Source organism: Silene latifolia, chromosome 2 (assembly GCF_048544455.1).
Source record: "Silene latifolia isolate original U9 population chromosome 2, ASM4854445v1, whole genome shotgun sequence".
NCBI classification, from domain to species: Eukaryota; Viridiplantae; Streptophyta; class Magnoliopsida; order Caryophyllales; family Caryophyllaceae; genus Silene; species Silene latifolia.
The window spans coordinates 153591973-153618361 of record NC_133527.1 but is presented as its reverse complement, the minus strand read 5'-3'; the positions used below and the strand labels follow the sequence as shown (position 1 = coordinate 153618361).

Genomic DNA, 26389 nt, shown 5'->3' with positions numbered 1-26389 from the left:
TTTTTATGGTATAGGAGGTCTATTGTGGCGGTTTAAATTAAGAACCGACGTAAAATTAGAAGCTATTTATGACGGTTTTAAATTAAAAACGCCACCATAAGTCTATTGTGGCGGTTTTATTAACAACCGACGTTATTAACGGTGCTAAAGATAATGATAATTGATCTAGATTTTTAATAAAAAACTGCCAGCGTATGTGTTTATGGTGGTTGTAATTACAACTGACGTAAAAGATAATCAAAACCCCTTTCGTATTCACATAATTAATCACATTACACATTACTCTTCATCTCCTTATTAGTAACTGTGTATAACTCCTCCAACCTCTATCAGTGTCACGACTCTCACCCTATAAACCCTAGCCCTCTCGACTACCGATGTTTACTTCTCCATCATCATTGACCACCACAACGGTTACTCTCCATCAGCGTCAATGATCGACATTCATTTTCCTTGGCAGCATTCCTCCCGATTTTCAACAGGTTTCTTTCTTCTCCATCCCTTTTTTTCGATTTCTTTGTTGATTTCGTTACTGATTTGATTTATTATCATTAATGTTATTTTGATCTTAATTATCTGATTGTGATTGATGAAATTGTTGAATTTTGGGGGGAAGGTGTAACTCTAATTTGGTTGAATTCGGATTTTGATTTGGAGTGAACCACTTGTTTAACTTGGATAAAACCTGTCTTTTAATTGTTTTTTTTTTTTTTTTGGTGAAATGTGAGTGTAATATATATATATCAAATGATAATTACAAAAGATTATCAAGCCAACATAATTAAAATATCATTCTACTAGACGCATTTTAATAAACCAATCTCTCTCGGCCTGTGTTAGGGTAGCTCTTTCCAAGCCTCGAACTCGTGACCTCATCTCATCCATAATCATCTTTGCCACACACTCAGGCCGTACCAAAACAGCTTCATTTTTGCTTTTGTTTCTCTGTTTCCAGACCTGGTATAGTGCACTCAACATCATAGCTGATTGCACCCCTCTTTGCGCCTTTGTTCCCGTCCTCTGCTCACACCAGTGAACCACATTCCTCATGGGGAAATCCCCCCTTGTTTGCCTGTTTAATTCAGTAATGACCCGTGTGCTGTACATACACTCAAAGAACAAGTGACCTGCAGATTCTTCATCCACTCCACATAAGTAGCACTTGTCCTCTATGGCCATACCAAAGCTCTTCAATCTAGCAACCGTGTTCAAAGCTTCATGAGCAATAAGCCACCCCAAAAATTGATGCTTGGGAATAGCCCATCCATTCCAGATTACCTTATACCAAGTGACACAAGGCCAACTCCCCTTAAACCAGTTATAACACCCAGCTGGTGTATAACCATCCTGTTGTACCTCCCATTTGCCATCTGTATATCCAGCAGCCATTTCCTCTTTAACCTTGCATATTGTGGCTTAATGTCAATCTCTGTCAAAGTGTGATTTGAACCATTAAGATAGCTCGTATATTTGATTTTGAGGAGTTCCTTGTGAGAGATAAGATACTTAATTTAATCTGGGTGAAGAACTGCATGTTGCTGTCATAAGGGGATGCCATTTGCTATGTGCATGCTGGTTGAAATTCAATTTGCAATTCTATTTTTGGTTGCAGGTCACCTACATGTATTATACAGGTCATCTAGAGGTTTTCAACGAAAAATTTTCTGATGTAATTACCTTTTTCTTTGTACATACAATATAGCTACAATATGGAAATCAAATAATGCTTATTTTTATGCTTGTATCTAACTGATGTCTGCAAATTTTACCAATATATTGATATGCTATAGGAACCAAATTGTTCTTTGGTGAAGTATATATTTTGCCCTTGTCTACATTAACATTAGTTGTTGGTATACTGGTAGTTCAATGGGAAAATGTGCTTTGTAAAATAGCGTATATCTTACCCATATCCTATCTTGCAGCAGGATGATGAGAAACTGTCTTATGCTCTAACTCATTGCCATCTCCAACATGAGACCAAATAAGGTGCGTTATGGATTTCTTGTTCTCTTCATTTTGCTCATCTAAATCAGTCTTGCTTCATGAAATATTTTTATTTATACATTAGATGGCAGATTTGTTTTATTAAGTAATTATTTGAACTGCGTCGATAAAATAAACCTGGATGCAGTAGCCATCTAGGTGCTCAAGAAGTGATAGACATGGTAATATTTGCTTAGCGTAGCTTTGATTGGTATTTGGCCAAGACTCTTCATTAAATGGTTTCATCTCTTATATAGCATGCCATCTAAATTTACTAAACCCCAAGTTGGAATTTGAATTTGTCTAATGGATAATTTGAGGAAAAATTGTAGTTCCTAGTATCATCTTTTTTGTGTTTTTTTTTTTACATCCGAAGGTGTGATGGCATCTTGTGGCATGGAAAAGGCATTTTTTTTTAAAAAAAAAAATGTCAGAAGTTTGTCTCTCCTTTAGCTACTAGTGGAAGTTCGTGTTTCTGAACATTGAGATTAACATAATTAACAAGATTCCAAAGGATTTGAGTTACTTTGTTGTCTGAATCTCAGTGACTTCGACTTGAGTGCTCTCTTCTATATGATACTGGAATGCCCGATACTGTCCTGATTATTACTTCAGTGAGTACCTTGGTGAGTTATTATGTTATATCTTGATTAGCAAAGAATTATGTCCTGGCATCCTGGGGTTTCGGCATGCCTGATTGTGGACTATGGTGTTGAGCACCAATTTGAAGGCAAGTGTTGAACGATCATGGCTGCTTTTTATAATTGTTGTTTTTATTTGACTTGGGTGACGAAATAATGTGTTGTAGTTGTGATATCGAGTGCATAACCATGTTGTAGGTCTTTACGCTACGGACAATATGCTAATATCATGATCCAATTACGCATGACATGACTATTACCTTTTTTTTATCATTCTGAACTTTTGTAATATCAAATTTAGCATGTTTGCTTAATAATGTTTAATTTGATTTTCTTACTGTTGGTTTCGTTAATACATCATTGCAGATTTAAGAGTGTCATCAATCGACAATGTGAAGGATGTTAGAGAGGTATGGTGCTGCCAATAGGCTTAATGAAATCTTTCTCTCTTGGTAATTACTGATTCTGTATTTTAATTTTTTTATTTTCGTGACGGACTACTGAAATTTGAAAAACAGATCACAAGAGTTGTTGATGACATTTGAGCAGGGGATGCACTTCAACCCTTTTAATTCTCGGAATAACAAGGTGATGCTGCCTATCATTGCTACCTGTTAGTGTTCGATGCTGCTCCTATTTGTTGTCGTTTGCTGTTGTTGCATGTCAACTGATGTCTGTTGTAAGCCTGTAGGTTTTGAGTACCATTAATTACCATGTTTTGTCAAGCCGACCATCACTTGGATGTATAATTTTTAATACCGACATTATTGTTGTGCCGAATGATATAGAAGGTTAAGGTTTTTTGTCGTTGGCAAACTCCCCTTAGATTTTGTTCGAATATTAGGTGTTAGCTGAATATTAGATGATATCTGTATAATGGTGCACAATGGTAGAACCATGGAACTATTGTCGAGTCGTGTTGTCGAGTCGTGACTATTGTTGAGCTTCTTATAGTGTTGTTGTACTGTGATGCAGTTTGTCTACAGAGCAACCGTCGACTATCAACTGATGTTTGATTTAGCCCTCTATTGTCTGATATGCATATCGTCTTCATCATGTGGATACTGCTACCGCGTCGTCTGCATTACTTCAGCAATTGTAGGCCGTGGATTCTTGATTTTGTTTTTTTTGCTAGTTGGGTGTAGCTTGTAGGGTGATGTGAACATTATTTGCGCACATTTAGTCCCCTAATTGAGCCTATTTTGCATACTATTATAACATTCTATGGCCATTTTATCCGTCAAAACCTTCCTATTTGCTTTTCTATCGCATTTCATATGTTTTGTAGAAAAGGAGATAATAAGGCGGAAATTCCCGTCTTTCGTGCATATTTGGAAGCCTATTGATGATATTAGATGGACTAGTATGAAGAGGAGGCAAGAATGAATACCAAAGATGTAGGAATAAAGTGTATGTAAAAGGATCAAAGGGTTAAAAGTAAGAATGACGAGAGGGAAGACATTACAAGAAGAAATCGCTCAAAAACCGAACCAAGGGTTGCTCCTTTGGCTCTGAAAATATGCTAGATGGAACGGCATCGAAAAATCAAGTGATCTAGGCTTTTGAATCACTCTAATAGGAGTCCGGATGAGGAAATAACGTCCGTTTTACAATCCGAGCTCAAGATACAGCTCAACCCGCTCGGGTCAAATTCAACCCGCTCGGGTTGAAGCCCAGGACGCCCATATATCGCTCGGGACGAGCGGATTCCTCCCTTGTTACAATCCGAGCGTCTTGCCCTACAATCCGCTCGGATTCCCTTGCTACAATCCGCTCGGATTCCCTTGCTACAATCCGCCCGGATTGTCCCCAATCCGCCCGTCTTCTGGCTGAGAAAAACAAGAAATTTCGCTGGAAGAGAATCCGCCCGGATTCCCTACAATCCGCTCGGATTGCCCCACCAGAATCCGCCCGGATTCCCTACAATCCGCTCGGATTCCATTGCCCAAATCCGTCCGTCCCGACCTTATTCCGCCCGGATTTCTTCACAGCACGATTTCGTCTTCTTCAAGCTACGAAAAGAGAAGCCCTTCTCTCAGAAAATACCGGAGTCTCCTTGCTCAACTTAAAAAGTGTAATTACTAGTTTAGCCCTTAGTTAACCCTAATGCATCCCACCTAATTTCCACTATAAATACCCCATTTGTAAATAATTAAGGGGGCATCTCATATATGTTCTTTTTAGCTAGAAAAATCCTTCTTTAGATTAGATTAGGAGTAGATTAGAATAGATTACTCTTTAATCTTTCCACAAATTACACATTAATCTCTCCTTAATTATTGTTCAAGTTTACCATTCAAGTTTATTATTGGGTAATTGAAGATTATTGGGTTATTATTGGGAGATTGACAACCTTCCATCAATCAATCAAGTTTCTTCTATTATTCTTTGCTTTATTATTTGGATCATCTCAAGTTGGTATAATTCTTTTACCCTTTTACTCTTTATTGTTTATTTCTTCATTCTATTATCATGTTTATACTTGTTGTGATGATTGACACCATTAATGACATGTTTCCCATGATAATGAGTGAGTAGTTTCTTTAGCTAGGATTAATGGGTAATTAAGGGAAACCAACATGGGATTGATTCATGCTTAATCTAATGTGTTTTCATAATCAAATTGCTTGCTTGTTGTGATGTCAACTTTATGCACATGTTATGTTTGATGAAATGCTAAGCCTATGAATCCTTGCATTTTTACCATCTCTTATCTTTTCAACTTGACTTGTAAGATATAAACCAACTCGAGTCTTGTTAGACCATGCATAGAAGTTGAATAGGAGGAAAGTAAGTCGACTTGTAGGTGTTGTACAATCTAATCGATTCGGCTCCGGGACCCAACTCTTCCTATGAACCGTAAGATATAACCCAACTCGGTTTCTCCACAACATTAATAGCTTGCAACCTTGTAAACATGTTTGTATGATCAACACCATGAATCCCCCATGACCCCATGATATCCTAGCACTTTTAATCGTTTGTTTACATCTTTCCTTTATTGCTTGTTTCACTATATTGCTTGCATTAGTTTAGACACAACTACAAACCCCATCAATTGTGACACTAGCATAAATTAAGATAGATAGACTTAGAACCCAAAGCACACCATCCCATGGATCGACCTCGACTTACCGCTAACTAGTTGTTTGTTGAGTATTATAAATGTGTTTGATTGGATGAGTGACGACCTCAACCACATCAAAATGGCGCCGTTGCCGGGGATGGTGCTATGTGATTAAGTTCTTACTTGTTTGTCTATTTTGATTTTGCTTTCACCTTGAGGAACTTGTTCCTCAAGGATCGTTTTTACCATTTTTGTGTAGTTTCCATGCTTGTAGTTGTTTCCTTGTCTTAGCTATGATGACCCAAGACTTGGTACATGGAGTATGTGGTGGATCTTTTGAGTATGACTATGGGTATGGGGAGTTTGAGGAGCAAGTCAACACAAACCTACCTTATTATTCGTACAATGAAAATCCTAACTACTACCCCAACTTTTCCCACCATAATCACCCCACCTAATACCCATTTCACAATGAACTTCAATTGCCACAATACAACCACTTTCACACCTACCCACAACAAGAAGATGAACCCATTGAAAATATGATTCTCCAAATGATGGGAGATCAACAAAACTTCTTCAAACAAATGCTAGAGGAGAGCCAAAAGTGGGACAATGTTCTTCAAGGCATTGTTGCCCAAAGTGAGGAGTTGGAGATTCAAATTGCCCAAATGAGAGAATCCCAAGAAACCACCCCCCACCACTCTTTGGACATTTACCATGAATGTGAGTTTGAAGGAGTTACATTTGATGAGAAGTGGGAAGAGCCAACCTCATTGAGCTCTTGTGAGTATGAAAGTGTGGTATTTGATGATGAAGACATGAGGTTGAGTAAGCCAAATACTCTTAACCTTTGTGAGTATGAGGGTGTATCATTTGATGCGAACATTGAGGTGTTGGAGGAAGAATTAATGAAGAAGAATGAAGCCCCCATTTATGATTCTTATGGAGATAGCGATGATGACGAGCCTAAGGGATGGACTTGTAATATCACCTTCCTTGAGGAACCTATCCTTGAGACCTTTGAGATATCCTATCATGAAGGTGAATGTCCTTTCCTTATATCCCACGAAGACTACTTGGCACCTACCATGGAGCCAATGATTGTTGGAGAGGATATGGTGGACCTTCTTCAAAAGGTCAAAGCATCATACAAAGGGTACTTGGTGGAAAAACTCAAAGAGAAACTTGCACGTGAAGCTACTTGTGGAAATTTGGCACCCACAACATCAATTCCTAAGGTATCCGGTCATCAATGCCATGAGGATTCTCCTTCCACCTTGGAAGGATTGAAAAATCAAAATGCTATCATCATCACCAAAGTTGAAAAAGAAGGTGGCAAGTGGAAGTCTCTGGACGAAAATAAACCATACTTCATACCTAGTGATGAAAGGAATCATGGGCTAATTGGTTTGAAGCATCGTGAATATCCAAGTGCCAAGAAGAGGAAGAAAACAAGAATGAATGACAAAGTCCCTTGGCCAAGCTTCGTCTTGAAGTTAAGCAAACCATACTTATGCTTATTTGGAGCTTGTTCACAAGCTTTTGATCTTCTACTAAGAGCCTTGAGCTCTATGGACAAGAATTTTTACAAAGTGAACTATTTTGGTGGAGTCCTATATCAAACCACCATTTGTAAGATACCCTTTCCTTTAACTTTGCATTACATTAAGCTTGCATTTGTATTATATTTCATATTGCATTTACATTAGTTAGCTCATTGTTATATATATCACATGATTCATGTAGTTAGTTGCATATAGACTAGAATTCATGCATAATCACTAATGGCCAAACCTATTCATTTCTACACTAGAAATAGTGTTTAAATCGGTTTGGGGAGGTTTGATCATAGGTGACCATAGTTTAAAACATGCATCATATAATATAGTTTAGATTGCACTCATTTGTTATATATGTCATATAGAATTGCATTTAGTTAGAGCATGCATTCATTCATATCATATCATTGCATTTGTACTTTTTTCCAAAAAATCAAAAATCCAAAAACATGTATTTCCTTTTTATTCCTACTCCTACATGTACATTGAGGACAATGTCCAAAATAAAGTGGGGGATGGGAATTTATATTCCAAAAATGCAGAAAAATTGAAAAATTACGAAAAATCACAAAAATGTGTCTTTTAATTTCATAAAAACAAAACCCATAAAAATTTGAAAAATTCAAAAATTCAAAAACATGTTCATTTCCTTTGTAGTGTAATTTTGTATATATTGTGTTTGTTCATCCTTGTTCACATTGATTGACTACGCCACATCCGAGGCATGAGGAATATGAAGACCGCATGGTATGATCTTTCCAATCTCCTTTCTCCTCTCTATGTTAATGACTATGTGGCTTTATTTTGATTGATGCGGTATAACAATGTGAATTTAGGATTGCATTTAGACTATTTGACATATTAGTTGGTAGAATCATATGCATTAGAATGTATAAATGTTAGTTGCATCATGGCATATAGTTGCATGTTAGAAAAATTTTGTGAAACCGTCTACTTGGGAAGCTTGACAAGTGTATATAGGCCCTAGTAGATGCTTTTTCTTCTTAAGACTTTGCTTGTTAGAATGCTTGTAAAACACCCTAGGATGTGTCATGCTAGTATCCTTTGACCCATGGATTAAGGCCTAGTCAAGAGTACCTTGTGGTGTGATAACTCCTTGGCTACCGTTTATTCCAAGGTGACCCTTGAAACCATGCATCCATCCATCCATCCATCATCCATGTTCTACCACACTTTTGTCATCAAAGGGAATGGGCGCAAAAAGAAATTATTCAAATTTGAGTTCAAGAAATGAAAAGTGAAAGAAAGTTTGCAAAAATGCATCAAAAGAAAAGAGGAGCAAAAATAGACTCCTAAAGCTTCAAAAATAAGGCACCCTCCCTACATATGGGGTGACTTTGAAAATGCTCAAAATAAATGCAAAGAAAAAGTTGAAAGTTGTCAAGTATTGAAATGCCAAAAATCAAAAAGAAATGGCAAGAAAGTGTTCTCAAATGTCAAATGCCAATGAAATTGGGGGGAAAACAAAAATAAAAGCAAACTCCCAAAATGAAACTCAATTACTATCGATCCCTTTATCCATCATATCCATTTTTGTGCATGGTAGAGAGGGGACGACCCTTCTTCTTGTCTAGGCAAGAGGGGGAATTCCGCGATCCTCTAGTGTTTCTAACACCATAAGAAGTCTACTTTTGACAAAAGCATTTAACGATTGAGGACAAAGGTACCCTAGCTTGACACCTTTTGGAGGTGATTTATTGGTATCCTTCTAGGCTTAGTAGTTTGAACAAATTGCATCTATGAAGGATTGTGTACCCTTGAATTGCTTCCCTTGTAGATAATTTCCGCCACTTAGATGAGGAAAGTGGCTATTCTTTTGTAGATGCATCCATTACTTGTTTTGTGCGTTTTAATGTTTGGATGTATCGCCATTTTGGCAAGCCCCACCTTGCCTTGCAAGAAGGCATCCTACCTCATGGTTGTCTTGTTGTGAGTTGAAGGGGCGGAGTGAGACCCGCTAATTGTCTCATATCGGCTATGTTAGTAGGATAGTTTAAATAAAGGTCTAGTTTTAGTCACCTCTTTACTCCGGACGAGTAAAGGTTCGGTTTGGGGATATTTGATGTGAACATTATTTGCGCACATTTAGTCCCCTAATTGAGCCTATTTTGCATACTATTATAACATTCTATGGCCATTTTATCTGTCAAAACCTTCCTATTTGCTTTTCTATCGCATTTCATATGTTTTGTAGAAAAGGAGATAATAAGGCGGAAATTCCCGTCTTTCGTGCATATTTGGAAGCCTATTGATGATATTAGATGGACTAGTATGAAGAGGAGGCAAGAATGATGACCAAAGATGTAGGAATAAAGTGTATGTAGAAGGATCAAAGGGTTAAAAGTAAGAATGACGAGAGGGAAGGCATTACAAGAAGAAATCGCTCAAAAACCGAACCAAGGGTTGCTCCTTTGGCTCTGAAAATATGCTAGATGGAACGGCATCGAAAAATCAAGTGATCTAGGCTTTTGAATCACTCCAATAGGAGTCCGGATGAGGAAATAACATCCGTTTTACAATCCGAGCTCAAGATACAGCTCAACCCGCTCGGGTCAAATTCAACCCGCTCGGGTTGAAGCCCAGGACGCCCATATTTCGCTCGGGACAAGCGGATTCCTCCCTTGTTACAATCCGAGCGTCTTGCCCTACAATCCGCTCGGATTCCCTTGCTACAATCCGCCCGGATTGTCCCCAATCCGCCCGTCTTCTGGCTGAGAAAAACAAGAAATTTCGCTGGAAGAGAATCCGCCCGGATTCCCTACAATCCGCTCGGATTGCCCCACCAGAATCCGCCCGGATTCCCTACAATCCGCTCGGATTCCATTGCCCAAATCCGTCCGTCCCGACCTTATTCCGCCCGGATTTCTTCACAGCACGATTTCGTCTTCTTCAAGCTACGAAAAGAGAAGCCCTTCTCTCAGAAAATACCGGAGTCTCCTTGCTCAACTTAAAAAGTGTAATTACTAGTTTAGCCCTTAGTTAACCCTAATGCATCCCACCTAATTTCCACTATAAATACCCCATTTGTAAATAATTAAGGGGGCATCTCATATATGTTCTTTTTAGCTAGAAAAATCCTTCTTTAGATTAGATTAGGAGTAGATTAGAATAGATTACTCTTTAATCTTTCCACAAATTACACATTAATCTCTCCTTAATTATTGTTCAAGTTTACCATTCAAGTTTATTATTGGGTAATTGAAGATTATTGGGTTATTATTGGGAGATTGACAACCTTCCATCAATCAATCAAGTTTCTTCTATTATTCTTTGCTTTATTATTTGGATCATCTCAAGTTGGTATAATTCTTTTACCCTTTTACTCTTTATTGTTTATTTCTTCATTCTATTATCATGTTTATACTTGTTGTGATGATTGACACCATTAATGACATGTTTCCCATGATAATGAGTGAGTAGTTTCTTTAGCTAGGATTAATGGGTAATTAAGGGAAACCAACATGGGATTGATTCATGCTTAATCTAATGTGTTTTCATAATCAAATTGCTTGCTTGTTGTGATGTCAACTTTATGCACATGTTATGTTTGATGAAATGCTAAGCCTATGAATCCTTGCATTTTTACCATCTCTTATCTTTTCAACTTGACTTGTAAGATATAAACCAACTCGAGTCTTGTTAGACCATGCATAGAAGTTGAATAGGAGGAAAGTAAGTCGACTTGTAGGTGTTGTACAATCTAATCGATTCGGCTCCGGGACCCAACTCTTCCTATGAACCGTAAGATATAACCCAACTCGGTTTCTCCACAACATTAATAGCTTGCAACCTTGTAAACATGTTTGTATGATCAACACCATGAATCCCCCATGACCCCATGATATCCTAGCACTTTTAATCGTTTGTTTACATCTTTCCTTTATTGCTTGTTTCACTATATTGCTTGCATTAGTTTAGACACAACTACAAACCCCATCAATTGTGACACTAGCATAAATTAAGATAGATAGACTTAGAACCCAAAGCACACCATCCCATGGATCGACCTCGACTTACCGCTAACTAGTTGTTTGTTGAGTATTATAAATGTGTTTGATTGGATGAGTGACGACCTCAACCACATCATAGGGTGCATACATATCTTTTAATTGTTCAATTCAGCATCAGTGATTATTTATACACTTGGATGTATAACGTTTGAACACCGATGATATGAAAGGTTTTTGGTAGTTGGTTGCATTCTTGTGTATGTATTGTTTGTTCATTTCGAGATCTGGATTGTCAAATTTATAGGATATTTTTGCAGAAATTTAGGTAGCAATAATTTTTTTAAAAAATATACTTATTTATGGTGGCGGTTCTCAAGTTAGAAACGCCACTATAGGTTTGTCTATTATGGCGATTCTTAAGTTAGAACCGCCACAATAGATAAGCTATGGTGGCATTTCTAAATTAGAACTACAATGATAGATAAGGTATGGTGGCGTTTCTAAGTTAGAAACGCCACAATAGATAAGTTATAGTGACGGTTTTAAACTTAAAACCGCCACTATAGATAAGTTACGGTGGCGATTAAAGTTAGAACAACCGTCGTAAAGTTTATACGACGCCGCGATATACGACGGACCCTAAATCTCTTAAAACCGCCACAAAAGGTCATTTAGAACCGCCACTACATGGGTCTTTTCTACTAGTGAATTGGAGACCCCTTTTAGATAGTACACATTCCCAGGTGACGTCTCGTCAAAGCATACGATTCGTACCATAATGTGAAGCAAGTAACTACAATTTAACTGTGTTCAATCAAAATTTTACCTCTTTATTACAGATCTATTTATCATAGGTTGCATGGTCACACAAAAGTATGAGTACCAACTCAATTACATGTTAAATTTTAAAACGATTTATCACGTCATAAGAACTAGACAACAGTATAACCATATAGTCAATATAAGAAGATTATTAGTTTAGATCTGAGACACATTATAAAATTCCCAGTTAAACTCCTTACGGAACCATCGACTGTGCGTCATGAGTAATTAACTTAATAATGTAGAAGTCAAACAACTGAAATTACAATTGAGTATTAATAGTTATATGATTCACAATAACAACAAAATTACTTCCATATCACACATATGTTTAACATTTTAGCAACCATACCATTCAATTGTATCCATCAACTCAAAAGATAATTCATTTTCAAAGAAAAATAAAAGATATCGCATAAACAATTTAAACATGTACATATACCATCATATAACTTGTAAAACATTATCTATGACAAAAGATTAGTAAGGTGGTTCTCTGGTTTGCACGGTTTGAACAAATAGGCAACTCGTGGCTCAATTAAACTTTTACATGGAATATATTATGCAGTCCAGCAAAGCAAGGTTAGCAACACTAGACTGAGCTTTAAACGTAGAGAAAAACTGACAACTAACAACAGAACCAGAAGGAAGGTAACATGCCAACATAGATCAACTTTGATTCATCTACATTGCAAGATTAAACTGTGATCTACATAATAAAAACATTACTAAATGATATAGACCGCTGTTAAATTACTGGAAGAGACTACAATTACACAACTAAATTGTTGAATAAATTAAAGTAGTCACCTTTCTGTCAATAAATGATAAGAACCGCTGTCGAAATCTGGTCGTGATGGATCATCGTGTGATAGAAGTGTATAGAATACCAGTAGACCCACGTGACCAAACAACACTACACTAGGATATTCATCGCAGTGAAGAGACGAAATGATGCAACAACTACAACAAAATAGCAAATTAACCCTGTATTAACAACACACACATCACACAAAATAGCAAATGATAAAAACCGCTGTCTAAATTCTGTCGTAGGCATAATTTTTACCAATATTCTACTTCGTATTTGTCCGTGGGGTCATTTCAGCATAATTTTATGCCTCATGTTGGAAACGATGGTATGGAGTTCTCCACATCACACTTATCTAGGCAGAAAATAATCAACACATACATCTCAATTTGTGAGTTACAGGTAATGACACACAATCACGTTTTTATGAAAAATGCTACTTCAGAAAGGGTTGCACTATGTTACTATGTCAGTCCGAGTTTGACTCGGCTGTTTTTTGGGGGGCAAAAAACCATTTTTTTGTGCTTGAAATGTCATAACTATTTCTAGTGTTGACTGTCACGTGAGGTAATTCAAAGTAAAATAACAGGTCTGAAACCCCTATGCTCGAATTTGCCTTTGCACCCTCACAAACCATAATTTTCAAATGAGACGGATATATGAGTCGACTTAATAGACAAATGAGAGCATGTCTCACAATTTTAATTAGTGAGACCCGTCTCTTAAGAGACTCAGAATCAGTGTTTCAGTTAGAACTTCCTTGAATGAACTATAGGAACTGATTATAGATTTTCACAAAGGGAAGGGAAGACCAGCCTAAAATCGGATTCTACCTTTACTCATGAAACGCTAAGAGCCTAAGAACCTAGTAAGCCCAACCTATAATATTCACCTAATGTCCAAGTTTGCACGAAATAAATATACGATTAAGACGGTGCACATTGCCTAAATAATTGACAGTTCCAAAACGAAAGCAAAACACAAAGAAAGGAAGAAATGAGAAGAATTAGTTACCTAACCTACAGTCAGCACCATGTAGCAGCCTGCACCAGCAAGTCAGCAACCAGCAAACAGCAGCAGTCGACAGCAGTAGCCGTAAAAGCTAACCGCGACTGGCTGCATGGCAGCAAGCATAAGCGTACGACAGCCAGCCAGCAAATCATCCCTACACTAACACAAAACCACTAGGCAAGTCTAGCAGAAATAGAAGCTTGCAGTAGCTAGCAGCATTTAACAGCTAACAACTGCAACACAATCAATAAATACGACAGCAACTAGTACTCAGCCATCACAATTCACAACATCAAGCCATCACGCAACCAATGGGGCACCGACCACGACTCTCATGGTCAAGTCATTGTCTCGTCGACCTAAAAATATCCTCAAACATCCATTCTCAAGCACCAAACAATAAGACGAAATCATCCCTAAAATCACCCAAAAAATTCTATGCTTTAACAACCATTACGCATAATTTCTAGATATTTATCTACAATAATACCCATCAATTTAGCATGATACCAGTAATTCAATCAAACAAGTTGAAAATACATTCAATTACCTTCAAATCAATTTACGCATAATTTCTAGATATTAATCCACAATAATACACACAATCTCATATCAGTATACATACACGCCCAAATCAAACAAGTTGAAAATACATTCAATTACCTTCAATACCACAAATGTAGAAATTAGGGTTCTTCTAGCCCCATATCGTCCCCCTAATCGCCTCCTCCATCTGAAATTCAGATATCGTCCTCATAATCAACAACAAGTTACAATATAGACAAAATAACACAACAATTATACAAAAAAATCGAATTAAACATCAGAATCTAAAAATTAAGGTGGTTGTTCGCCGCAGCTACGAGGGGTTAGTGACGAACCAGTATATGAATAGCGGTGCGGCATGAGTGTGGTGTGGTGGTAGAGGGTAAGGGTGATGGCGAGAGGTCAAATGAAGAGGCGAGGATAAGATCAACCAATTATATGAGAAAGTGAAGGGTCGTGGGGAAAGAAGAGGCTAGGGTAATTTTTTGTCTATTAATTGAGAATGTTTTTACGTCGGTCGCTTAAAACCGATGTTATCGTTTATTCTAAAAACGATAATAAACGATAACAAAAATATTTGTACCATCGATTTTTAAAATAATCGATGTAAGGGAGAAGAACTGTACACGTTTTACATCGGTTTTTATAAGAACCGATATTATTTATGATCATTTACATCGTTTCAACTAAAACTGATGTCTTTGTGGCGATGTCAATAGGACTTTTTCTACTAGTGTATAACGACTATCATTTAAACATACGCATGACATGTGAATCATCAAAGGGTTATCTCATTATAATTCGACGGTTCGAGAATATATTTCAAATATCGTAACTATATCGTAACTATATCAACTATATTTCAAATATCGTGACAATTGCAACAATCACCTTAGCATTTCATGACAATGCAACTATGAACATATCCAATAAGGAACAACAACACTATTTTATTATCATATCTTAAGTTTAGGTTAAACTAAAATAAATTAATGCAATGAAAGTAATAAGTATAACTATAGGCACACAGACTCACATAAAAGACATGAGAACTCAGATGACATCCTACATGTGTGAACATTTAGACATACTTATTACTACCATCCATGTGTAAACATTTAAACATAATTATAATAAATATTCACGCGAGTATATTAGAACAATCAGGTTAACATTTAACGCCACCAACTTTACCAAGATATGACAATATAGTTTTATATTTATATAGATCCGACCACTATACAAATATGATGAACACACCAGAGATATTACAACATGCCAAACATATATAAAATATGCAACAACTGGACTCGTATAAAATATTTCACCCTCGATTAAGGATCAGATTAAGCTATTCAATTTCACAGATACTATCAGGCCAACAATGTTATAAACTAAACTTTAATTTTTTATCACTTGTTAAGATACATAACCAATGAACATGTGTGCTACTATCATCATATAAGGACACTATAATTTCACATTAATAAGGCTCATGAAATAATCGAACAACTATATGAAAACTCAACATAGAATTCACATTTTAAAAGTTATGATTCACGTTGTAACTTCCAAAAATCACGAATAAATAACCGTTCAACAAAAACTTGAGTTATATTACTTTTTATAACATACAGAGAAATAATAATTCGTGAGAAAAAGAATGAGGTCCAAAGCTCAATAATTCAATTTTTAAAGGATTTTTGCAATTCAGTTGGTCCAAACAAGTATGTGACAGCAATTGGTCCGAAACTTGGGTCAGTTTGCAAAACTTACCATTTAATATAGAGACATCAAGAATTTTCGTGGCTTATTAATTTGAAAACATATGCGAATCTTCTGATCGATGGAGTTGGAATTATGCAAAAATTATTAATACAATTTAAATGAGGATTTTTACAAAATCGTTGGTCAAAACATCACTGCACAGGAACTTCCTGACCACAGCCCACTAAAATATTTATTACTCCTAATTCGTATATCCTATAAGCATGAAACCAACGCCAAATATTTTTGGCATGGACTGTTATATTGTTTATCAGGGTCACATTTCAGGAACTGTGATATAGCACACGTAAAACTGATATTGTTTACACATATTCACGTTTTGATTAAAATGTAGTAACTCTTAAATGTAAAGGATTTGTTAACTTATATATATATATATACATATATATATATATACACTACATAAATCAATAGTAGAAGTTACTGAAGGCAAAGAAGCGAACATGGAAAAGATATTCGAACAATGGGACAAATTCATAAGAAGTAACACAGTTCCATGTAACATGGAAGCAGATTTGGTTTTTATTCCGATGGTGTTGCAAGAACACTATTTCTGTGTTTGTGTATATTTCAAAACCAAGACGATTGATGTAACACCCCGATTTATGAAGGAGCCTTTAGCAAGACATTCCCTAATAAACCGAACTGTTACCATCTCGGTTTCCCGAGGTAGTGAATAACAAATTAAACTCCAAGGCGAATTATATAATTTCTTTAACTTAATTTTTACAAAACCTCTTTTACATCAAATTACAAAGAACTAACATAAATAAAAGTGAAAGTCTTCTAAATGATGATCTAGCTACTAAGTCTTCTGATCCAGTGTCTCACGCCCATCAAGCTCCCGTCCTATCTCTTAAACCTGTCAAGTCTGCTCGCCAATATTTGGGTCATCACAGGTGTTCACGAATACACAGGGTCAACCACGAGGTTGAGTAGGGAATACAATGAAACAACAAAATATGATATGCATGCTCCTCCGTCACCTCCATCTCCATCACAACTCATATCTCATAACCCGTACAACCCAGCCATACCGATACCCGATAGACTATATATCGACCGTAGCCGATCTGCCAGCTCGCAGCTGAGGACACCAGGGCAAGTCCTGCAGAACGCGCCTGGGCCTTATCACAACATCATCATCACCACACCACGTCACCACAACATCCTCCATCTCCAATGCATATGAATGCTCAAGAAATTAATGCAACACAATATGTATATCATTGAACTGGTAAATCATAGAATCATGCCGGTTACCGAATGTTGTGATAATATACTTAATACGATCAATTCAGTCAAGCACATTCCAGGATATGAATCATAACATGAATCAACAACCACGAATCAAGTCAACGTTCACTGTTTGGTCATATGAAACACAAACAAGTCAACACAATTCAACAACAACGATAATAAGTCAAGTGTATTTCCCTACATTTTCGCAATCCAAGCACGCACAAGCAATCAGTTATGATCCTTCACATATCCATCACCTACATAACATAATTATGTATAATTACCACCTACTCAGTCAATTAATCATGCACATAACCTAGACTCATCATAACTTAGTAGGAATATCAACTTAAGGAACAAACACGATTTTTCCTGATTTTCCAGCACATGACAGACTCGGAATAAAATACATAACTAATTCCAGGAAAATCAAATTGATACAAGTCCAATTGGATTGGAACCCCATGAGTCTTAGCTACAAATTATATCTAACGTGTTTTTCTCGAATTCCAAACTTATCAAGGGTTTTCAGACTGATTTCCAAAAAATGACAGAAACCGTCGCATAAAAAGTATTGATTCATAAAACGAGTTTAAAACATTATTTTGCAGTAATTCCAAATCCTATTATCATCTAGACTATACAAAGATGATGTATGAAGAAGCCTCATAACTGAATCGACATAAAAATTAGGGTTTCAAATCATTTTCCACAACCAAATCAGATTCGCGGACTTTTCAGCGACATGTTCATAAATAAATCACCTAGGACAAACCATAAGGAATTTGACTACGAGCTTTTATATGCATAAACTAGACATCAAATAAACAGGACTCTCTTTTCAAACTTTTTGAAGACGAACACTTTAAAACAGTATAAACAATGGAATGAAATCGACTTACAAACAGGGAAATCGAATTAGGTTGGAATCGATGAGAAATCTTCAATCAAATGAAAGGCTCGACAATTCTTCTTCCTCTCCCTCTCTCTAGGTTTAGAAATGGTTTTATGAATGATAAAATGAAAAGAGGGGAGAGGGAGAGCGGCTCTTAGATTAGGTTTAGGGTAAATGGTGGTTACATGTTCCGGGTAAGGCAAATGGGTTAAACGGGTATTGTCGTTGGGTAAATGTAGATGGGTAAATGGGTGATACGATTCTTGACCCAAAAGACAAAATGTGATGTAGCCCGACTCAACATATACGATATAAACCCGACTTAATAACATTCACGATATTACGATGCAACCAATATAAAATGTATAATAACTAGTATATAATAATATCCGTTTAATCGATTATATAAAATACGGGGTATTACGGTCTTCCCCCCTTAAAATGAACTTCGTCCCGAAGTTCGCCACCCCGTAATGTTAACCAAACATCCACAAGCATAAGACAAACACAAGTAGTACATATACATAAGCTCTAAAACGCGAAGTGTTATAATTGAAGTGTTAGACAATACAGAGTACGACAACTGGGAGCAGACTGAAATATACAAGGCTGCAGATTCGGTGGTATGATTTATTTATATTCTTGCTAGTGACATGTCATATGATTGTCTGATATTTTGGCTAGGATAGATTGAGTGTATACAGTAAATGCATATGATTGTTTGACAAAATAATGACTAATAGTGTGACTAATTATTGTAGGCCTATCACATGAGTGATTTCCTAGCAGGGAAAAATGTTGATAGAGCGTATGAAATAATAGATTTTGGTGTTGTCAACACGAGTTTCAATTGGCAAAAGAAGGAAGCAAACAATACTGAATCGGGAAACTTCTTAATGATGCACATGATTCGGTATGAGGGGCAGTTGTTTGAAGCTGAGTTGAAGTCGAAAGTGCATAGGCGCTACTACTGGGTAGAAATAGCAGCGGCATTACTTTTAGCTGACATAAATGACATGAGGACAACACTGATTGGAAAAGTTGAAGAATTTACAGCGGGAAAGGGAGAGCTTTTAAATAGATTGAAAGAAAAGAGGAAGAATAACGAAGATGCAAAGGACAAGGGCAATAAGATAAAAGCCAAGGATAATGTTGTTGAGAAGGACAAGATCTTGTGGAACAGAAATAACAAAGGCATAAGGTCCGCCAAAAGAGAAGCCCAATGTTCAAACAAAAGCCAAGGAGGATGCTACTAGAATGCCAACAATTAACACAGAAATGCCCATTCTTCGCAAATCTCCAATCAGAAGGTAAAAACCAAAAACCCGACTTTTACATTTCTGATATAGAATCATAGCATTACGTTTCTGCTTTTATTTGCAACAGACACAAAGGTAAAAATTTCACATAGAACCATAACATGCCATTTCTGTTTTTACAGACCACCTGAATCCACACAAGATGTTGAAGATGATGCAGAAAAACCCACAATCCAGTACAAACGACTGAAGACGAATGAAAATCCTAATAATAGAGGTAGAGGGAGAGGTAGAGGAAGAGGAAAAAAGTAGGACTAGGAATGTAATGCTGGTAGGACAGACATGTGATATTGTTTCAGGAGTTGTGTGATATTGTTTTAGGTACAATGGTAGGAAATAAAACTTTTTTTTGATCAACTCTTAGTAAACTGTGATATTGTTTTAGGAGTTGTGTGATACTTTGCTTAAGTTGTTGTGATATTAGTTCTCAGTAATAATAACAGCAGACAAGGTTGTTAAAATCTTTTTTCTTTGATATTGTTTTGGTACCCAGTGTGATATTGTTCCGTAAACATGATGATATTGTTGTATTTATTCTCTAAAATAAATCAACGGATAGGGATTTAAAATTCCTTTTTAGTTGGATAACTTTTTTTGTACACATTGTGATATTATTAAGTACAATGGTTGATATTGTTACACATTGTAATGCTGGCAGGACAGACATGTGGTATTGTTTCAGGAGTTGTGTGATATTGTTTTAGGGACACTGGTAGAAATATAACTTTTTTTTATCAACTCTTAGTAAACTGTGATATTGTTTCAGGAGTTGTTTGATACTTTGCTTAAGTTGTTGTGATATTAGTTCTCAGAAATAATAACAGCAGACTAGGTTGTTAAAATCTTTTTTCTTTGATATTGTTTTGGTACCCAGTGTGATATTGTTCCGTAAACATGTTGATATTGTTGTATTTATTCTCTAAAATAAATCAGGGGGTAGGGATTTAAAATTCCTTTTTAGTTGGATAAGTTGTGATATTATTCAGCAGACAAAATTGTGATATTATTGCACTCACTGGTTGATATTGTCTAGTATGTACTGTGATATTTTAATCATATTTTTGTAATATTGTTTCCTAAAAACATCCAATTGTAGTGGTAATATTTATGAATACTGGTGATATTGTTTCACTTGAAATGTGATATTCCTTAGTAGTATTTTACAGTATAATACAATATAATAAAATACGTATACAAGCAAGTGTAATGTTGTGATATTGTTTAACTATTATGATGATATTTTTTTTGAATCAAGTGTGATATACCTTCAAATGAGGTGGGATAGTATTTAATAATGGCAACAAAACAACTTTAGTAATTATGCGGTTTTTATAACATTGATACCCAAAATGGAGAGAATACAAAATTGATGCCATTTGGAATGACATACAAGGAAAAAAATGGAGAGAATACAAAAATGATGCCATTTGGAATGACATACAAGAAAGAAATTGAATAGTGTAAGCAATAAAAAGTCGATTGTGAAAAGTTGATGATGTAAAATAAACTTCCTCAGCATGCAGAAGCCCTTAATCACTATCAACAAGTGAAGAAATCTGCAAAACAAACAGACAAAAACAGTGACATAACGTCAGTAATAAGTTTGACAAAATATAACTTTTTTTTTATCAACTTCTGGAAAACCGTGATATTGTTTCAAGGGTTGTATGATATTATGTTTTAGTTGTTGTGATATTAATCCTCAGGAACAACAACAGTGGCTAAGGATATACAAATCCTTTTTTGTTTGATATTGTTGGGGTACATAGTGTGATATTATTGAATACACGTGTTGATATTGTTTGGTTGATTCTGAAAATAGATAGGGATTTAAAATTGATAAATGTTGCCAGTGACAAGTGATATTGATTTTAAATGATTGTGATATTATTTCAAAGTAGACACCTTTTAAATAAGTGATATTTTTTAATATTGGGATGATATTGTCTACAATCAAGTATATATTCTGATAGTGGTTAACAAGGTACTGATATTATTTACCATAGACTGTGATATTTTTTAGCATGGACTGTGATATTGTTTATCAGGGTCACACTTCAGGAACTGTGATATAGCACACGTAAAAGTGAAATAATAAAAGTTGTAAGACAAATTACTTACATCGGATTCATGATCAAACGAGTGTTGTGATGTATCAACAGCTGGATTAGGGCAATTCCGTTTATCATGATGTGCCATTTGTTTACAATTATTGCAAAATCTTTTCGGCTTTTATGCTTTTGCAACGGACTGATCTTTCTTGGACATCAACCTCTTGCCACTACCCTTATTTTTTTATTGAACAGGAGGTAGTATACGGACCTCAGATGAAGACTTAACCCCAAGGAGTATCTCCAACTCTTGTTGTTTAGTTAATTTTTCAGCATCAGACATGAAATTTTGTCTAAATGTCTTCAGTAATGAAGTCAGTTCATTTATGTGATTTTCAGGCAGAGATTTGAGCAGTGTTAATGTTGAGTAGAATTCACTGCAGACAAATCGAAATCAAGCTTAATGACATCCGACGAATTAAAATCATCCAACAATTGATTTGTGAACATCATACAAGGGCATTTTTTTAGTGTTCTTTGTCCACCTACGAGAAGATACTTATCGGTATCTTTTTATCCCTTTACCTGATAAAATCCGGATGATGTGTTTACATATGTATCCCTTCCTCTCAAACAGCTTGCATGAACATGTTGCATCAAACGTTGAAGGATTAAATGCGACAGTGTAAGTCTTATTGAAGATAGAATCTTCAACTTCTAGGAACCTTGTACTGCCCTCCCTTGAAGAATCTCCAGCACTACATGAGTTTAGAGAATCAACGCACTGCTGTTGGAATTCATAAAAGAGAGCGTGCGTATAAACAGTCGATGCATGAACCTCAAGGCTAAGAAGGGTTTTGGTTTGAGGTAGGGAGTGATCACTATCTATGTCAAGAGATTTTCGGGTGTACCGTTGCTGATCCATAGCACTTTGAAAGAGCATCCAAAACTCAACAAGTGTGCCATAAGGATTCTCAAACCGCTTAAAGAAGCTGTTTTCGCTCTCAGAGCGTTGCGTTGTTCTTAAAAGACAGCCAAGAGGAATATCACGATAATACGCCGGAATCCAACGTTGCCGCTTGGAAAACAGATATTGCAACCATGCATTATCTTCCAATTGAAACTCACTGATCAACGAACACCACCTCTCTTCGAAGTCAGGAGGCTCTAAGTCTGAATCCCAAACAACAGAATTCAGACGAGTGACGAAGTCAGTCTCTTTGGTCACTGTCGTGCCTAACTTTTCAGGTAATTTCTTCATAATATGCCACATGCAATAGCGGTGGCCAGCAGTCGTAAAAGTAGCAGGGACTGCAATTTTCATAGCAGGACATTGATCGGTAAAAAAGCAATGGGGTTCCTTCCCACCCATACAATCTAAGAATTTTGTGAAAATCCATTTAAAATTCTGGTCATTCTCCCTAGACATAAGCGAAGCGCCAAAAGTGACAGACTTCTTGTGATGATCAACACCAACAAAGGGAGCAAAGATCATATCGTACTTATTAGTTGAATAGGTTGGGTCAAAAGTCACCGCCTCACCGTATATAGCGTAATTACGACGTGCTGCTGCATCAGCCCAAAATACACGAAATAAACACTTATTCTGATCAATATCATAGGCATAATAAAAACCTTCCTGGGTTTCATGAAGGGTTTCCAACTGGTCTACAAACATTTGAGCATCCTTAAGACCTATAAAACACTTGATTTCCCTTCCAAAATTCTTAAAGTCAGTCAAAGAAGCTCCAATATTTTCATAGCCGTCAACATATTCCTTGACGGACCTGAAAGTAGAGGTTGGGCCAATATTGACCTTGCAATTATCAACGATGGTTTGTTTATGTTGAAAAGCAAGGTTTCTACATTTTTTCTGAAATTCTCTATACTTGAGTGGAGAAAGACAGTGGTTATGGGCAGCATGAAACTGATCAACAACAAAGAGTGGCACTTGAACTTGGTCAATTTCTTTAATAATAAATTTAAAGAAAATCCTAGCTTTACAACCAATCCTAGTAACCTTAGTCTTCTTCGGATTATAGGCCTTGACTATTGGCTCCTCCTCCTCACCAGTAATGGGTAATATTGTCGGCTTAGAATCCCTAAATCCTTCCCGGTGACACACAATTAGTTTTGTCCTAATATCTCCACTACTACGAAACCTTTTCGTTGAAGATTTCCATGGTTCAAAACCACATGCTATTGCATAAGTCTCATAAAATTGTATACCCTCGTCTAACGTAGCAAAAGTTTGTCCTATTGTAGGTGTAAATTCAGTTGCAATATTTCTGACCCACTCCTCAGAACCTCCAGGGGTCACCATCAAAGAAAGACGATTCCCAGCATGCACCTCATCAACGTCTATGCATTGTGGAGTAGGAACAGGTACCACAGGGACAACAAAAGTATTTTCTACAGCAAGAGAAGTTGAATAAACAAATTATATCAAATATAACTAGATTATAACAAAACTATGATATTGTGAAGGAATGCATGTGATATTGTGTAACATAAAATGTGATACTGTTGAATATAAAATAAATACGCAATCGTATTGCAGCCTATGATACTGTGAAGGAATACATGTGGTATTCTGGAGCATAAGATGTGATACAAATATAACAAATATAACTAGATTATAACAAAACTATGATATTGTGAAGGAATGCATGTGATATTGTGTAACATAAAATGTGATACTGATGAATATAAAATACATACGCAACCGTATTGCTGCCTATGATACTGTGAAGGAATACATGTGATATTCTGGAGCATAACATGTGATACAAATGCACAGAAACTGATTACAAGTCATGTACTGCAGCCTATGATATTGTAAAGGACTCAATGTGATATTCTGAAGCATAACATGTGATACTAATGCACAGAAAGTAATTACCAGTCATGTACTGCAGCCTATGATATTGTAAAGGACTCAATGTGATATTCTGAAGCATAACATGTGATACTAATGCACAGAAAGTAGTTACGAGTCATGTACTGCAGCCTATGATACTGTAAAGGACTCAATGTGATATTCTGAAGCATAACATGTGATACTAATGCACAGAAAGTAGTTACGAGTCATGTACTGCAACCTATGATACTGTAAAGGACTCAATGTGATATTGTAACAGGGAAACTGATTCTAATGAGCAGTAATCAGGCAAACAAAAACTATAAAATGTGATACTATTCAGAATTAATTATGATACTCTACTGAATAAAAAGTGATACAAAGGAAACTGTTAAATAACGATCAAAACTTGAAGTAAACACAAGCAGTGAATGCAAAATAAACTTGATGATAAACAAAACAGACAATTAATACATCATTTTTATATGTCAATTAGAAGATGAAGAAAACAGAGAATAAATTTTAACACATCAAATAGCAAAAACTACATGTTGAAGAAAGTAGGTAATCAGTACATGATTTTAATACATAAAATAGCACGAATTGATTAATCCGTGATTGATGTTGATGAATTATAACATCAATTATAACAAAAAACCAGTAATTACACAACGAATTCAGTCGAAGATACAATAACAATAAAACATCATGCAATAAACAGGAAAACAGAATGAAAAAAATTAAAACATAAATTAAAAGAAGCAAAAACGATGAAATACCTGACATTGAATATGTTAAAATTGAGGAAAAAAGAGATGAAGATGACGGATGATGAAAAAGTCAATGAGGATGAGCAACTAAGACGAATGATGAAGAAAATCGCTGGAAATCGATGACGGATGATGATGAACACAGGTGAAGATGACAACGAGAGCGAAGAAGACGACAACGCGCGAAAAATTGACGGCGTAAGAAAGAACAGCGTGATTGCGGAAGAGAGAGAGAGAGAAGAGAGAGAAAGTAAATGAATTCAAATGGTGAGGTTTGAGCTGATAATAGGGTTTATATAACAAGTTTAGGAAATGACGAAAATACCCTTACTAATAGCTTGATATAAAGCAGTATTGTTATGACTAATGTGTGATATTGTAGATGGACTCATGGACTCAAATAATTAGGTAGGACTCATGTGATCCTAATTCTATATATATATATATATATATATATATATATATATATATATATATATATATATAGGCAAGATCTGGTGAGTCCACCTATATTTTTGAGTCTCATGAGTCCACTTATGTATCACTCGCTGTACACAATAATATCAAGATGGTACAGAAGGTTAGTCGACAAGTTGGGATGAAGTGAAATTATGCAAACTTACGAGCAAATATATCATTATCACGTATATTAGCTGGAACACATGGGCCCTTGTAGACTGGACGACTAGCAGATGTGACTTTACTAATTTGAAGCTAAATTAATACTATTACTAATATAGTTGTATGAGATTTAAGTAATAATACCTGAGTGGGTGGAACTAGATATTTGGTATCGATATAGCATAAAGCAGGCTTCAAGTGGTTCATTTGGAAAGAAGCGGCCATTCTAACAATCAAAGTTTTGGAATATGAAGTATTAATTGTACGATTATATGATTTGTTGGTGGTATGAATCCATTTACTTAGCAATATATTTATAGACTTCATTTCACTAACACATACATACATACATAAATACATACATACGTCATCCGTGAATCATCCAACACAATTATTTGCTTTGTTTATTTTCCTTTGCATTTCCAT

General features: G+C 36.0%; 2 protein-coding genes and 1 long non-coding RNA gene across 3 annotated transcripts; all 3 read right to left on the bottom strand.

Moving 5' to 3' along the window:
- Positions 1-789: 789 nt before the first annotated feature.
- LOC141641480 (uncharacterized) lies at positions 790-1389 on the bottom strand. Its single transcript, XM_074450139.1, has one exon. It carries the CDS (start codon positions 1387-1389, stop codon positions 790-792), a length of 600 nt encoding a protein of 199 aa, XP_074306240.1.
- Positions 1390-13930: 12541 nt separating this feature from the next.
- LOC141630770 (uncharacterized) lies at positions 13931-14950 on the bottom strand. The gene is made up of 3 exons (XR_012537550.1): positions 14753-14950; positions 14535-14604; positions 13931-14025 (listed from the first exon to the last, which is right to left on the bottom strand). It is a non-coding gene; the product is annotated as an uncharacterized LOC141630770 (long non-coding RNA).
- Positions 14951-21190: 6240 nt separating this feature from the next.
- LOC141641479 (protein FAR1-RELATED SEQUENCE 5-like) lies at positions 21191-26188 on the bottom strand. Its single transcript, XM_074450138.1, has 5 exons — positions 26108-26188; positions 25966-26056; positions 22348-24124; positions 21984-22149; positions 21191-21217 (listed from the first exon to the last, which is right to left on the bottom strand). Exons 1-5 carry the CDS (start codon positions 26186-26188, stop codon positions 21191-21193), a joined length of 2142 nt encoding a protein of 713 aa, XP_074306239.1.
- Between the last annotated feature and the right edge of the window lie 201 nt (positions 26189-26389).

Coding starts and splice junctions, on each gene's coding strand:
- LOC141641480 (XM_074450139.1), bottom strand. CDS start 1,389: ATGGCTGCTGGATATACAGATGGCAAATGGGAGGTACAACAGGATGGT.
- LOC141641479 (XM_074450138.1), bottom strand. CDS start 26,188: ATGGCCGCTTCTTTCCAAATGAACCACTTGAAGCCTGCTTTATGCTAT. Junction 24,125..25,965: donor TGATAATGATATATTTGCTC/GTAAGTTTGCAT, acceptor CTCTTGCTGTAG/AAAATACTTTTGTTGTCCCT. Junction 21,218..21,983: donor GGGTTAAGTCTTCATCTGAG/GTCCGTATACTA, acceptor TTTGTTTTGCAG/ATTTCTTCACTTGTTGATAG.